Here is a 15,720-nt window from a genome sequence, read left to right as displayed (position 1 = left end):
ATAAATCTGACACAGTTCTCTATATATTTGAGAAATGAGGCTTTCATCGAGATATGTGGTATAAATTTTTTCCCCTCAGTTTCATGCTTTCCTCCTAATCTTGGCTACATTGCTTTTGTTTGTGCAAAACCTTTTAAATTTAATAATTATTCATTTTACCTTCTGTTATGTTCTCTATCTTGTTTGGTCATAAATTCTTCCCTTTTTCCACAGATCTATGGGTAAAATTTTCCATGCTCCTCTAAGTTGCTTATAACATCACCCTTATGTCTAAATCATGTGCCTATTTTGACCTTATCTTGGCATACAGTGTGAGGTGTTGGTCTATACCCAGTTCTGGCCAAACTGCTTTCTAGTTTTCCCAGGTTTTTTGGGGGGGTCAAATTGTGAGTTCTTGTCCCAAAAGCATGAATTTTTGGGTTTGTCAAACACTAGATTACTATGGTCATTTACTACTGTGTGTTGTATAATCTATTCCGTTGATCCACTACTCTATTTCTTTGCCAGTACTGGATTGTTTTGATGATTACTGCTTTGTAATTGTTTGAGAACTAGTACTGCTAAGCCATCTTTCTTCACATTCTTTTTCACTGATTCTCTTGACATTTTTGACCTTTCGTTCCAGATGAATTTTGTGATTTTTTTCCTTATTCTATAAAGTAATTTTTGGGTAGTCTGATTGGTATGGCAATGAATAATCAAATGAATTTAGGTGGAATTGTCATTTTTATTATATTTGCTCAATAGACTGAGCAATTAATATTTTTTTCCAGTTGTTTAGATCTGACTTCGTGTGAAAAGTGTTTTGTAATTGTATTCAAATAGTTCCTGGGTTTGTCTTGGTAGGTAGACTCCCAAGTATTTTATATTGTCTACAATTACTTTATTTCATTTTGTTTTTTTTTTTTTGGTTGGGCAATGGGGGTTCAGTGACTTGCCCAGGGTCACACAGCTAGCAAGTGCTATATGTCTGAGGCCGGATTTGAACTCAGGTTCTCCTGAATCCAGGGCCAGTGCTCTATCCACTGTGCCATCTAGCTGCCCCTACAGTTATTTTAAATCAAATTTCTCTATTTTTTGCTGCTGGACTTTATTGGTAATATATAGAAATACTGATGATTTATGTGGGTTTGTTTTATATACTCCAACTTTGCTGTGGTTGGTTAATTATTTCCACTAGTTTTTTAGTTGATTCTCCTGGATTTTCTAAGTAAACCATCATATCATCTGCAAAGAGTGATAGTTTTGTTTCCTCACTGCCTATTCCAATTACCTCAATTTCTTTTTCTTGTCTTAATGCTCTAGCTAGCATTTCTAGTACAATATTGAATAGCAGCAATAACGGGCATTCTTGCTTCACTCCCGATTGTACTGGGAAGGTTTCTAGCTTATCCCCATTACAAATAATGCTTCATGATGGTTTTAGACATCCAAGATACTACTTATTTTAAGGAAAGCTCCATTTATTCCTATGTTTTCTAGTATTTTTAATAGGAATGCGTATTGTATCTTGTCAAAAGCCTTTTCTGCATCTATTGAGATAATCACAGGATTTTTTTTTCTCCCTGATAAGGTCAATTATGCTGATAGTTTCCCTAATACTGAATCAGCCCTGCATTCCTGTTATAAATCCCACCTGGTCATAGTGTATGATCTTTGTGAGATACTGCTATAATCATCTTGCTCCTATTTTATTCAAAGTTTTTGCATCAATATTCATTAGGGAAATTAGTCTGTTGTTTTCTTTCTCTGTTTTGGCTCTTTCTGGTTTAGGTATCAGTACCATATCTGAACCATAAAAGGAATTTGGTAGGATTCTTTCTTTGACTATTTTTCCAAATTGTTCACAAAGTATTGGAATTAATAGTTCTTTAAATGTTTAGTAAAATTCACTTGTGAATCCATCTGCTCCTGAGGATTTTTTCTTAAGGAGCTTACTATTTAATCTCTCTTTCTTTCTTTCTTTTTTTTTTTAAGGCAGTTGGGGTTAAGTGACTTGCCCAGGGTCACACAGCTAGTAAGTGTCAAGTGTTGGGTCTGAGGCTGGATTTGAACTCAGGTCCTTCTGACTCCAGGACCAGTGCTATATCCACTGTGGCACCTAGCTGCCCCGATTGATGCATTTTTGTACTCTTTTTCCATTTGGCCAATTTTGCTTTTTAAGTAAAGCTTTCTCTTCATTAGATTTTTGTGCCTCTTTTACCATTTGGCCAATTCTGTTTTTTAATATTGTATTTTCTTAAGTATTTTTTGTGCCTCCTTTACCAATCTATTGACTTTCTTTTAATAATTTTCTTGCATCACTCTTACTTCTTTTCCCAATTATTTTCTTCACCTTTCTTATTTGATTTTTAAAATCCTTTTTGAGCTCTCCCAGGAATTCTTTTGGAGACTAACCAATTTGGGCCTGTGACATTTTTCTTTGAGTCTTTACATGCAGTTGTTTTTACTTAGCTGTCTTTTTCTGAGTTTGTGTCTTGTTCTGCCCTGTCACCATAGTAACTTTCTGTGGTCAGGCTTTTTTAAAAATTGTTTTATCATTTTTCCAGCCTATTTCTTAACTTTTAACTTTATGTTCAAGTTGGACTCTGCTCCCAGGGTAGAGAGGACATTGTCCCAGGCTTCATGGTTTCCATGCTGCTGTTTTCAGAGCTAGTGCTGAGGGCCTATAAGTTTTTGTATTTTCCAAGGTGGTATGATCTAAGGAGAAGTTTGGTCACTGCTCTCTTGGCCTGTGTGCACCACAAGTATTCTTCTCTACCCTGGAACTGTGACCAGGGACCCTGTTCCCCTGCAATCACAAGTGCTCTCACTTATTATGGCCCTGGAAATTTAACATGGGCCCCTGCTCTCCTACAGCCATAAGGATTAGTACTCCCTTTTGCTCTAGCCCTGAGACCAGGGTCGTTGTTCCCTTGTGATTGCAAGCACTTTTCTCCATCCTAGATCTGTGACCAGGACTCTGCTCCCACATGACACCACATGTTTGGCCATTAGTGTTCCTTTTTGCCCTGGGACTACAACCTGGAACTCTGTATGGGCAATACAACAGGATTCTGCACACAGTGCCAGCAAAAGATCCCCTATAATCTCATTCTAATCAGTTGTCTGATTCCCTTGTTGTGTGTGGGCCTGAGCTCCCAAAGCTGCCGCTGCCTCCACGGCCTGCTACTGCCTGACTGGAGCATGGCCTGAATCGAATAGCTCTCTAGGTCTGACCACCACCCTAGTGAGACAGACCTTTCCTACCAAACTCCTAAGTTGTCTTGGGCTGGAGAATTGTTTCACCCCAACTTTTTGTTGGTTCTACCATTCCAGAATTTGATTTGAGGCATTATATCTGAAGGGTGTGAGGTGGAACCTCAGTGATGCTTTAATTCAAATTTCTCTAATTCTTATCAATTTAGAGCATTTTTTATATGGCTACAGGTGATTTTGATTTCTTCCTTAGAAATCTGCCTGTTCAAGGGGAAGAGCCAAGATGCCTTTACTTTGCCACCTCACACCCTTCAGACTTGGCCAAGTTGACAAAAAAAGGAAAACGACAGGTACATTAATGCACTACTGGTGGGGCTGTGAATGGTCCAGTCATTCTGGAAAGTAATTTGGAACTGTGCCCCCAATTTACTAAAATGTGCATGCATTCTGACCCAGTAACACTACTACTAGGTCTATACGCTGAAGAGATAAAGGAAGAAGAAAAGGAACCATATGTTTACCAAAATATTTATAGTAGCAGCTCTTTTGCAGTAACAAAGAACTGGAAACTAAGAGAGGGATACTCATAAATCAGGGAATGATGGAAGAAATTATGGTGTATTAATATAATGGAATATTATGTGTCATAAGAAGTGATGAAATGGATGGTTTCCCAAGAAATCTGGGAAGATTTGAATGAACTGATGAAAAGTTAAGTGGGTAGATACAGGATAACAATTTTTACAGTAAAAACACTGTAAAAACAAACTGAAAGCTGTTAAGACCTCAGATCAATGCAATGACTAATCATAATTCCAAAGGACTCACAATGAAGCATGCTAACCACCTCCAAATGGAGGCTCAGGGTACAGAATGAGTCATATATATTTTAGGCACAGCCACAGAGGGAATTTGTTTTGCTTGTCTATGCATATATGTTGTAAGGGTTTTTTCTTTTTCTCCCCTCTATGTGGTGAGAAAGAGAAAACAGATTTTTATTAATTAAAAAAATACCTTGTAAATCTTGTAAGACTAAATAAATGAATATTTTGTAAGTTAAAAAATTCATGATAAATGTAATTCAGTCTTTAAGATTCAATTATCTTCTAAATAAAATATTTATTTAGAAGTACAGCTCTCATTCTTAACTTGAAAAGTCAATTTATTTCAGACAACAAAATACACTATTAAAACAATCCTATAATCACTACAAGTATCTTCAATAAAGCATTAAATACTTTAGATGTAAATTGCTTAATGTGTGTTGCTTTTTGTTTATTTTTATAGCTAAAGAAAGATAATTTTCCTCTGTGATCAATTCAAGGACATCCACATTTCAGGCATGAAAGCAAAATAAATTGATTCATGAAGCTCTTTCTGTTACTCCTATAAACAAAAGAAAAATGTTATGGTCCAAAAATAATGAGCTGACTGATTGTATTTTTAAAAATGTAGTCCATATTGGAAAACACTTGTTCACTGAAAAGGGTTTTATCAGTAACATCTGTAAAGATGTAAACCTAACAATAAGAAAGGTTCAGCATGCTATGTTGGTAGCTAGGCAACAATAATAACAAAAGCTTCCTAGCATCTGAAGATTAGAGTCTGAGAGAATAATGTGAAAGGAAGGCAACCTGAATATCAGAATCTATTTGTAGGATACTGCCCCTTTAATATGCAGACATTTTGCTTGTTGAAAGGGGGAGAAAAAAAAGAACATTTATGTGAGGAAAACTGACAAAATCAGTTTAAGAGTAAACACATCCTCTCATGAGGACAAAAAGACTGTTCTTAGGACCTGAGGAGAGAATATCCTAGGACCCATTTGAAGACACATAGTTAACTGAAATAACAACAATTGCATGGTACTATAGTCCATAAGCTCATTTGCATGTGATTATTTTCAGAGTTTTGAAGGTTATAACTGAGAAATTGTAAATAAATAACTTTTTGAAGACTATGAGAAGATTTGGGGGTGATACCTGATAAAAAGATGGAATTTCTGAGTTTCATATCTTATGTTACAGGTGTATCACTACCTGATTTGAGCCATTAGAAGAGAAAGAGGACATAGGAAAGGAAGGAGATAAAAAGATGAGAGAATCAGGAAAGTACTTTGGTTGACAAGATGGCACAGTGAGAAAAGAACCTCTGAAGCCCTCCCAAATTCCCCTCCAAACAACTAGAAAACCATTTCAAAACTGCTTTAGGAGCAGGGAAGTAGCTTACCAGCATGGTGGGAAAGATCTGTCTTACTAGGGTAGGTAGGAAGCAAGGTCCAAGAGCAGCAGCCAGACTCAGCCTAGGGAGCCTGCAGCAAGGCTCCAAACCTGGGGCAATCCACCAACAAGGCCCCACCCTCTTGCAAACCATCAGCCCCTGGGCAAGTGCGCAGTTTGTGCATCTCAGGAAGGCCCCACTCCAGTGACCCTTCCTACCCCCCCAGCAAAAGCCACCAGCAAGGCCTTGATTCCACTGCTGACCAGTAGTGAAGCCTTCCTCTGGGGGCCTGCCAGCAGAGAGAAAGACCTTGTTTGCATAGCAACCCAGCAGTGGGGCCCCACCTAGTGGGCCAACCAGCAACAAGATCACTCCTCCAGGGCCAGCCACGAGAAAGACTCTATTACAACAACAATCCAGTAGCTCCACCCCTAAGGCAGGCCAGCAGCTAAACCCCACACCAAACAGTAAACTCCTTGTTGAGGCCAAGAGGGAAGCTCAACTCCAAGTACAAGCCAGAAGGGTAACAAACCCTCCAGTGAAAGCCAGCAGTAAGACCCTGAGCAGCCGCACAAAAAGCTTGGAAGAGTACAAAACCAGAGCCCAACCTCATATAAAAACACCAAGTTACAAAAAAGGTAAAAAATGAGCAAGACAAAAATACAAATGACTATAGAAAGTTACTATGGTAACAGAGAGAATCAAGACATAAACTTAGAAGAGGACAACAGTGTCAAAAAGGCTACATGTGAAGCCTCAAAGAAAAATGTAATTTAGTCTCAAGTCCAAAAAGAATTGCTAGAAGAGCTTAAAAAAGATTTTAATTAAACAAATTAAATTAGCAGGAGAAAAATTGAGAAAAGAAATGAGAGAAATGTAAGAGGATCATGAAAAAAGAGTCAACATCATGGGAAAATTCATAAAAAAATTTACTGAGGAAAATAATTCCCTAAAAAATAGAACTGGCCAAATGGAAAAGGAAGTACAAAAGCTCACTGAAGAAAATAATTACTTAAAAATTAGAATTGAGCAAGTGGAAGCTAATAACTCTATGAGACATTGAGATACAACAAAACAAAATGAAAAAAGTAAAAAAAAAGAAGAAAATTTGAAATTTTCATTGGAAAAAAAACAACTGACCTAGAAAAAGATCCAGGAGAGATAATATAAAAATTATTGGACTACCTGAAAGCCATGATGAAAAAAAAAAACAAAAAAACAAAAAACCAAAAAAGCTTGGACAACATCTTTCAAAAAATTAGCAAAGAAAACTGACCTGATATATTTGAACCAAAGAGCAAAAGAAAAATGGAAAGAATCCACCAATCACTGCCAGAAAGAGATCCCAAAATGAAAACTCCTAGAAACATCATAGCCAAATTTCAGGGCTCACAGATTAAGCAGAAAGTATTACAAACAGCCAAAAAGAAACAATTCAAACATCATGGAGCTAAAGTCAGGATTACACAGGATCTGGCAGCTTCCACATTACGGAACTAGAGAGCTTGGAATATGATATACTGGAAGGCAAAGTAGTTAGGTACAACAAAGAAAACATCTACCCAGCAAAACTGAATATAATCTAACACAAGAAAAAAATGGACATTTAATGAAATAGAGGACTTTAAAACATTCCTAATTAAAAAGACCAGAGTTGAATAAAAAAATCTGACCTCCAAATACAAGAGTCAAGGGAAACATAAAAAGACAAAAAAGAAACAAGAAAGAGAAAATATAAGAAATTCAGTAAGGTTTATATTTTTATATGGCAAAATAATATTTGTAACGCTTAAGAATTTTATTACTATAAGAGCGATTAGAAGTATATACAGTCAGAGGGTGTGAATATAAGGTGACTTTGATGGGATGATATCCCCAGAAATAAAGGAATGAGAAAGAAAATTACACTGGAAGAAGAGGTGAGGGTCGGTAGTGGTGGTAGTGGAGACTCAATGGGGGTAAATTATCCCACATAAAAGAGGCATGAAAGATATAATGTAGTGGAAAATGGAGGTGGGTAGGTAGCAGGCAAAGCTTAAACCTTACTCTGATCAAAACTGGCTCAAAAAGGGAATAACATACACAAAATCCATCTTACTCTATAAAGAACTAAAAAGGGAAGGAGATAATAGAAGGGGGAGAAGGGATTGATAAAAGGAAGGGTATATTGGGGAAGGTGGAGATTAAAAGCAAAACACTTATGAGGAGGGAAAGAGTGGGAGATAAGAGAGAGGGAGATAAACAAAGGGAAAATAGCTTGAAGGGAAACAGTTATCTTAACTATAAATATGAATGGAATGAACTCACTCAAAATGGAAGTGGATAGCAGAATGGATTAAAAAGAATCCTACAATATGTTGTTTTTAAGAAACACATATGAAACAGAGAGATATACACAGGGTAAAGGTAAGGGGCTGGAGCAGAATTTATTATGCTTCAGCTAAAGCAAAGAAAGCAGAGGTAGCAGTCATGATCTCAGACAAAGCAAAAGCAAAAATAGATTTAATTAAAAGAGATAAAGAAGGAAACTATATTTTGCTGAAAGGTAACATAGACAATGAAGTCATATTAATAGTAAACACATATGCACCAAATGGTAAAAGCATATAAATTTCTGAAAAAGTCAAATGAGTTACAGGAGGAAATAGATAATAAAACCATACTAATAGGAGACCTCAACTTTCCCCTCTCAGAACTAAATAAATCTAACCAAAAATAAACAAGAAAGAAGTTAAGGAGTTGAATAAAATTCTGGAAAAGTTAAATATGATAGCTCTCTGGAGAAAACTGAATGGAAATAGAAAGGAATATACATTTTTTCTCAGCAGTATATGGCACCTACACAAAAACTGACTATGTATTAGGACATTAAAAACCTCATAACCAAATGCAGAAAAGAAGAAATAGTAAATACATCCTTTTCAGATCATAATGCAATAAAAATTACATTCAATAATGGAAAATAGAAAGATTAAAATTTAATTGGACATTAAATAATCTAATCCTAAAAAAATCAGTGGGTCAAAGAACAAATCATAGAAACAACTGATAATTTCATTAAAGAAAATGACAACAAACATACCAAAATTTATGGGATGCAGCCAAAGCAGCACTTAGGGGAAAATTTATATCTTTAATTGCTTACATGAATATAATAAAGAAAAAGCAGATCAATGAATTGGGTATGTAACTAAAAAAAAACTAGAGAAAGAACAAATAAAAAAATTCCCAATTAAATATCAAATTGGAAATCCTGAAAATCAAAGGCAAGATTAATAAAATTGAAAATAAGAAAACCATTGAACTAATAAATAAAACTAGGATATGATTTTGTGGGGGAGAAAAAAGCAAACCAATAAAACAGATAAACCATTGGTTAATTTGACTTAAAAAAAAAAAGAAGAAAACCAACTCACTAGTATCAAAAATGAAAGGGGCAAATTCACCAGCAGTGACGAGGAAATTAAGACAATTGTTAGGAGCCATTTTACCCAATTAGATGCCAATAAACTTGACAATCTAAATGAAATGGATGAACACCTACAAAGATATAAATTACTCAGATTAACAGAAGAAAAAATAAATACTTAACCCAATCTTAGAAAAAGAAATAGAACAAGCCATCAATGAACTTCCTAAGAAAAAATCATCAGGACCAGATAGATTCACGCACAAATTCTACCAAAAATTTAAAGAAAAATTAATCCCAATACAACATAAACTATTTGAAAAAATAGGTGAAGAAGGAGTCCTATGAAATTCCTTTTATGACACAAATATGGTGTTGATACCTAAACTACAAATATGGTGTTGATACCTAAACTACAGAGAGCTAAAATAGAGAAAGAAAATTATAGACCAATTTCCGTAATGAATACTGATGTGAAAATTTTAAATAAAATACTAATAAAGAGATTATAGCAATATATCAAAAGAATTATACACTATGACCAGGTGGGATTTATACCAGGAATGCAGGGCTCGTTCAGTATTAGGAAAACTATCAGCATAATTGACCATATCAATAATGAAACCAACAGAAATCATATTATTATCTCAATAGATGCAGAAAAAGCCTTTGATAAAATACAGCATCCATTCCTATTAAAAATACTAGAGAGCATATGAATAAATGGAGCTTACCTTAAAATGATAAGCAATAGTTATCTAAAACATCAGCAAGCATTATCTGTAATAGGGACAACCTAGAAGCTTTCCCAGTACCCCAAAACTCCAATCAGGGCTGAAGCAAGTGTGTACTACAGTTATCCAAAAATAACACTCAAAGATTTTCTAGGTATAAAGTGAAAGATTTATTATGTTCTTACAAGAAGTGGGTGTCTGCGGAGTGAAGCGAGGCAAGGCACAAAGGCCAAGACAAAGGTTTTATATATATATAGCCCTAACACAGAGATACCCACCCACCACTGGCTTTGAATTCCCATTGGACAGGAATTTCAGCCTTACAATCAAAAACGCAAAAATCTACCACAGAAACAAGGAATCTGATTATAATACTACCAATCCTAGCTATTTTATCCTTTTTAGTAATTAGCCATTACCTACTGCTGATGTAACAGTACAAATCATGTGTTTTCTAGGAACCTGAAACTTAGGCCTATTGAGGCTAGTGTAACCAATCTTGAGTTTGTAACAGTCTAAGAAATTGCTACACTCAGTCCATCTGAGAGATCTCACATTGCTTACATTGTTTCACTCAGTTAAAAAAACCAGAGTCTTGACAAAAGTTTGCAGAAGGAGATATCTTTTCATTGACTTTCTCCAGAAAGTGCACCCCCCTGCTGCCTCAGCTGCCCTGAGAGTTCCAAGTGCTCTTTGTTCAAGGTAAGATTACATAGACCCCAAGGTAGCAGCCCACCCTAACTTCCCGTCGGCTCATTGACTGAGCCTTAGGTATACAATCTATTCGTGTAAAAACTACCCCAGCAACAGAGAGAACAAAGAGGTATAGAAATTATGTTAGCACATTCCCCTTTTCAGGGCCTCACAGTTTCAGCGGTCTTTTACCCAAGGTCATACAACCAGCTAGAGGACGAGATAGACAAGATGCTCCCATGTCTCAGGAATTTCTGCTAACACTATCCAAGAGCAGGAGAGGGAGAAGGCTAGGGGAGGGGGTCTTACATTCTGAGGGGTCTTCACTTAGTATTGGTACATATGTACCACTCAAAAGCAACAATACCAGAACCATTAACAAGAACTAATGACCCTTTGAGGAGGCTTCACTTCTGAGAGATCATCTCTCATACAAGGATGCTCATTACCACCTCTATTATTTAATACTGTACTAAAAATGTTAGTTATAGCAATAAGATAAGAAAAAACAATTAAAGAAATTAGAATAGGCAATGAGGAAACAAAACTATCACTCTTTGCAGATGATATATGCTATACTTAAAAATCTTAGAGAATCAACTAAAAACCTACTTGAAATTATTAACAATTTCAGCTAAGTTGCAATATACAAAATAAACTCACATAAATCACCAGCATTTCTATATATTACCAACTATTCCAGCAGCAAAAGATAGAAAGAGAAATCCCATTTAAAATAGTTGTAGACAATATAAAATACTTGGGAGTCTACCTGCCAAGGCAAATCCAGGAACACAACAATAAAACGCTTTTCATACAAATAAATCAAATCTAAACAATTGGAAAAATATTATTTGCTCATGGCTGAGCCAGTATAAAATAAAAATAACAATACTACCTAAATTAATCTTTTTATTCAGTACCATACCAATCAAATTATCAAAAAAGTTATTTTATAAAGCTAGAGAAATAATCACAAAATTCATCTGGAAGAACAAAAAAGTTCAAGGATATCAAGGGAATCAATGAAAAAAAATGCGAAAGAAGGTGGTCTAGCCATACCATATCTCAAACTGTATTATAAAGTGCTAATTATCAAAACAATCTAGTTTTGAAATAGAGTGAGTGGATAGTAAGAAATAGACTGGTAGATCAGTGGAATAGATTAGATACAAATTACATTATAGTAAATGACCATGGTAATCTAGTATATGATAAACCTAAAGATCCAGCTTTTAGAACAAAAACTCTTTATGTGACAAAAACTGCTGGGAAAACAGTATGACAGAAATTAGGTATGAACCAATATTTCACACCATATACCAAAATAAGGTCAAATTGGATGTTTTATACCTAAAGGTTGATACCATAAGCAAATTAAGAGAGCACAGAATATTTTATCTATCAGTTTATGGATAAGGAAAGAATTTAGGACCAGAAAAGATATAGAGAGCATTACAAAATGTAAAAGAGAAAGATTATATAAAATTAAAAAGTTTTTGCACAAACAAAACCAATGCAACCTAAATTATAAGGAAAGCAGAAAACTGGGAAAAAAAACTGTTGCAACAAATATCTCTGATCAAGGCCTCATTTCTTAAATATATAGAGTATAAATTTATAAAAACATAAGTCATTCCCCAATTGATAAATGGTCAAGGGATATGAACAGGCAGTTTTCAGACAAAGAAATCCAAGTTATCTATAGTCACAGGAAAAAATGCTCTAAATCATCATTGATCAGAGAAATACAAATTAAAAGAACTCTGAGGTACCACCTCACACCGATCAGATTAGCTAATATGACAAAAAAGGAAAATGTTGGCTGTTCGAGGGGATGTGGAAAAATTGGGACACAAATGCACTGTTGGTGGAGTTGTGAACTGATCTAACCATTCTGGAGAGCAATTTGGAACTATGCCCAAAGGGCTATAACTGTGCATACATACCCTTTGATCCAGTTAAATACCACTGCCAAGTCTCTATACCAAAGATATCAAAAAAATGAGGAAAAGGACCTCTTTGTAGAAAAATATTTATAGTAGTTCTTTTTGTGGTGTCTGAGAATTGGAAATCAAAGGGATGCCCATAAATTGGGGAATGGCTAAACAAGCTGTGGTATATGATTGTAATGGAAATATTATTGTGCTATAAGAAATGACAAGCAGGATGATTCCAGAAAAACCTTGAAAGACTTATATGAACTGATGCATAGTGAAGTAAATAGCAGCAAGAAAACATTGTATACAGTAACAGCAATATTGTTTGATGAAGAACTGTAAATGACTTGCTATTCTCAGCAATACAATGATCTAAGACAATCCCAAAGGACTAATGATGAAGCATATTATCCCCCTCCAGAGAAAGAACTGATATTGTTTGAATAGACTGAAGCATGCTATTTTTCACTTTCTTTTATTTTTTTCTTTTGAGTCTACTTGTACAAAATGACTAATATGGAAATGTTTTACATACATAAAGCATGTATAACCTATAGCTGATTGCTTACCATCTCAGGGAGGGGGGAGGGAAAGGAGGAAAGGAGGGATAGAATCTAGAACTCAAAATTGAAATGAAAACGTTAAAAAAAAATTATCAGGAGAACAAGCTGAGGCAATCAGGAACAGAATATTAGGAGATAATTAAAAAGAGATGCTAATGAAAGAGACCCAGGAGCTATCAGGAGTTGAAATGCTACATGCAGGATCTGCACCTGTTATGCCAGGACATGTGCGAAGAAGACACTCCTTTGCTGAGAGCTGATTATTTGGCAAAAGGAAGGACTGCCCTCTAGTACTATTAAAGTATGAAAGAGGGGAAAACTCAGTGGTTTATCAGTGTTGTATGTTAGGGGCCTCTGACATGCCAATGATAAACAAGCAGAGTCTTTGCATTTATTTTATTCTAAGAAGAGTTGCTCTAAGAGAGCTAACCAGATAAAAAAGAATCCCCTGCTGTTTGCAGAACTGGTGGGGGAGAAGCCATATGGCTCTCTTGTTATCTACAAATCTACAACTGGGAAACTAACAAATTTTAGGGAAACACCTCAGATAGGATATATTAGAAATGAACAAACTTGCATTATTTACTTCAAAAGAGGTTTTCTGAAGAGATTATTCAAAGGTAAAAACAATGGTCTTGATTACTGTGAAAATATTCTTATAATCACAAATACTAAACAATGTCTATTGGACAATGACTCCAACAGCACCATCAAATTACTAGCACAAATATTATTCCCATTATTGATAAAGAAAATGAAGTTCAGATAGGTTAATTAGTTTGCTCAGAAACATGTAGGTAGTGTCAGAGCTGGGAATAGAACCCAAATTTTTTTAAAAAACAATTTTTGTTCTTTTGCTTTTTTATCACCTACATTCCCTAATAAATTCTTCCTCCCCCTCCCAGATAGCAATCCCTGAAAACAAATAAAAAACAAAAATAAGTAACTCAGCAAAACTAACAAAATGAGACAGTCTGACATCATGTGAAGTATTCTTCGACAATACCACCTTAATTTTGTAAGGAAGGAGGTGAGTAACCTCTTATCTCTCTTCTTTATGGCTAAACTTGGCCATTAGCTCCCTAAAAGGGGGAGGGGGTTCTTTCTTTGTCTTTCCAGTACTTATATATAGCGTCATAGGTGTTTAATAAAATTTTGCTGTCTTAACTCATTTCGTTTTGGATTAGTTCATATAAGACTCCTCTTTTTCTTTGGAGTTATCATATTTATCATTTCTTACAGCATAGTGGTACTCAATTATATTCATGAACTATAACTTGTTTAGCCATTCCCAATTGAATGGAATCCAAGATATCTAACTTCAAAATCACTGGTTTTCCTAATACACCACCATGCTTCTCAAACTGCCATTTTATTTTCTGAAAAAACTTTTTGGTGATTTTATGAATATGTTAATAGTCTTAATGTTTAAATAAAACTTTCACAACCAAACCTATCTGTGATAAATGAATACATTAGTACACAAGCTAGAAAATTAAATGCAATTTTGAAAACAAAGACAGTTTTCAAGTAAAAGGCTCTGCATATACCAGGTGTTTAATCAAAACTTGATGAATGATACAAGCAAATTGATAATGATTTATAAACCATAGGAATAAAAAAAGTTATGCCAAGAAGATGGTTTAGAATACAGATATAAATATAAAAAAAGTAATCAGATAGTTGTCAATTAGTCAATGGCAATAAACAGCCATTTATTGCACTGCTGGGCTTTATATGATCTATTCTTACAGTAAAGTTAAAAGGTAAGGAAATACATTCAAAGATTCCTTTTTTGGAACACAGTTTGCATGAAATTACATTCTATAACTAAGCACTAGAATCCTGCTTATTCTATTCTTGGACAGTCATAAGATTTCTCACTGATTCTTAACAGTCAGTAATGGTGAATTCTCTTTGTTCCGATATTGGAATCTCTGAACCTATAAATGCTTTTTGGGACGTCAGGCTTTTTGTTACATTCCAGGATACTAAATAAAACATAGTTATAACATAACAGTTCTAAAAGCTGCAATATGAAATATTATAGTATGGAATCTTAGAGTATGTAGTACTTACGATAGCCACATTTTTTACATCCAGCTCTGATATTGTCCTTGTTGCTACCTGAAATAAAATCATACATATTTTAGGAGACACACAAATATGTAAAGAACCCAAGAATGTCTTAAAATGAAAAAAGTTTAAAAATGCTTTTATATCAAAAACATACATAATACACAGAGACAAGCAGTGTGGCATAGTAGATAGAATCAGAAGAGCTAGGGTCAAGTCTTGCTTCAAACACTAACTGGTTGGATACTATGGGCAAGTCACTCTTTCTAAGCCTTGACAAACTCACTAAAATATACTATTACATTCCAGACAAGTTGTGTTCTAAGTGGTTATTGATATTCCAACATATATCAATTACTATGGAATCCCTTTATTCCCCAGACAAAAAAGGAGAACGAGAGGAAAGAGAAATCTTTTAACTTAACATAAACTAGATGGCACAGTGGACAGAGTGGAGTCAGAAAGCCTGGAGTCAGAAAAGCTCGAGTTCAAATTTGCTCTCAGACACTTCCTAGCTGTGTGACCCTGGGCAAGTCACTCAACCCTGTTTGCCTCAGTTTCCTCATCTGCAAAATGAACTGGAGAAGGAAATGTAAACTACTGCAATCTCTTTTCCAAGAAAGCCCCAAATAGGGTCGCAAAGAGTCAGACATGACTAAACAACAATAAACTTATTAACACAAGATAATTCTTATATTATCTGGGAAACACAAGGTTTTTCCACTTAAGATATTTCTGTTGACACATTCTGTGTGTATGTGTAATTAAAAAAAAAAGCATTACTATTAAAAAGCTTTTAAAAACATCATTCTCCTCCCCCATCACATCTACTCTTTCCCACACAAGCATTTGTGCACACATACCACACATATAATATATATACATAC

At 35.0% G+C, this 15,720-nt stretch overlaps 1 protein-coding gene across 1 annotated transcript in view; it reads right to left on the bottom strand.

Annotated features, from left to right (window-relative positions):
• Window positions 1-15,720, bottom strand: part of SREK1IP1 (SREK1 interacting protein 1) — a 39,543-nt gene that overhangs the window by 22,242 nt on the left and 1,581 nt on the right. Inside the window, exon 2 of the mRNA XM_021007225.2 lies at window positions 14,837-14,884. Within this exon, the coding sequence (XP_020862884.1) occupies window positions 14,837-14,884 (48 nt within the window). The remainder of the gene's footprint in view (window positions 1-14,836; window positions 14,885-15,720) is intronic.

Source organism: Phascolarctos cinereus, unplaced genomic scaffold (genome assembly GCF_003287225.1).
Source record: "Phascolarctos cinereus isolate Bilbo 61053 unplaced genomic scaffold, phaCin_HiC Scaffold_4;HRSCAF=312, whole genome shotgun sequence".
NCBI classification, from domain to species: domain Eukaryota; kingdom Metazoa; phylum Chordata; class Mammalia; order Diprotodontia; family Phascolarctidae; genus Phascolarctos; species Phascolarctos cinereus.
The sequence above is the reverse complement of the archived record's forward strand: the minus strand, read 5'-3'. Positions and strand labels throughout refer to the sequence as shown.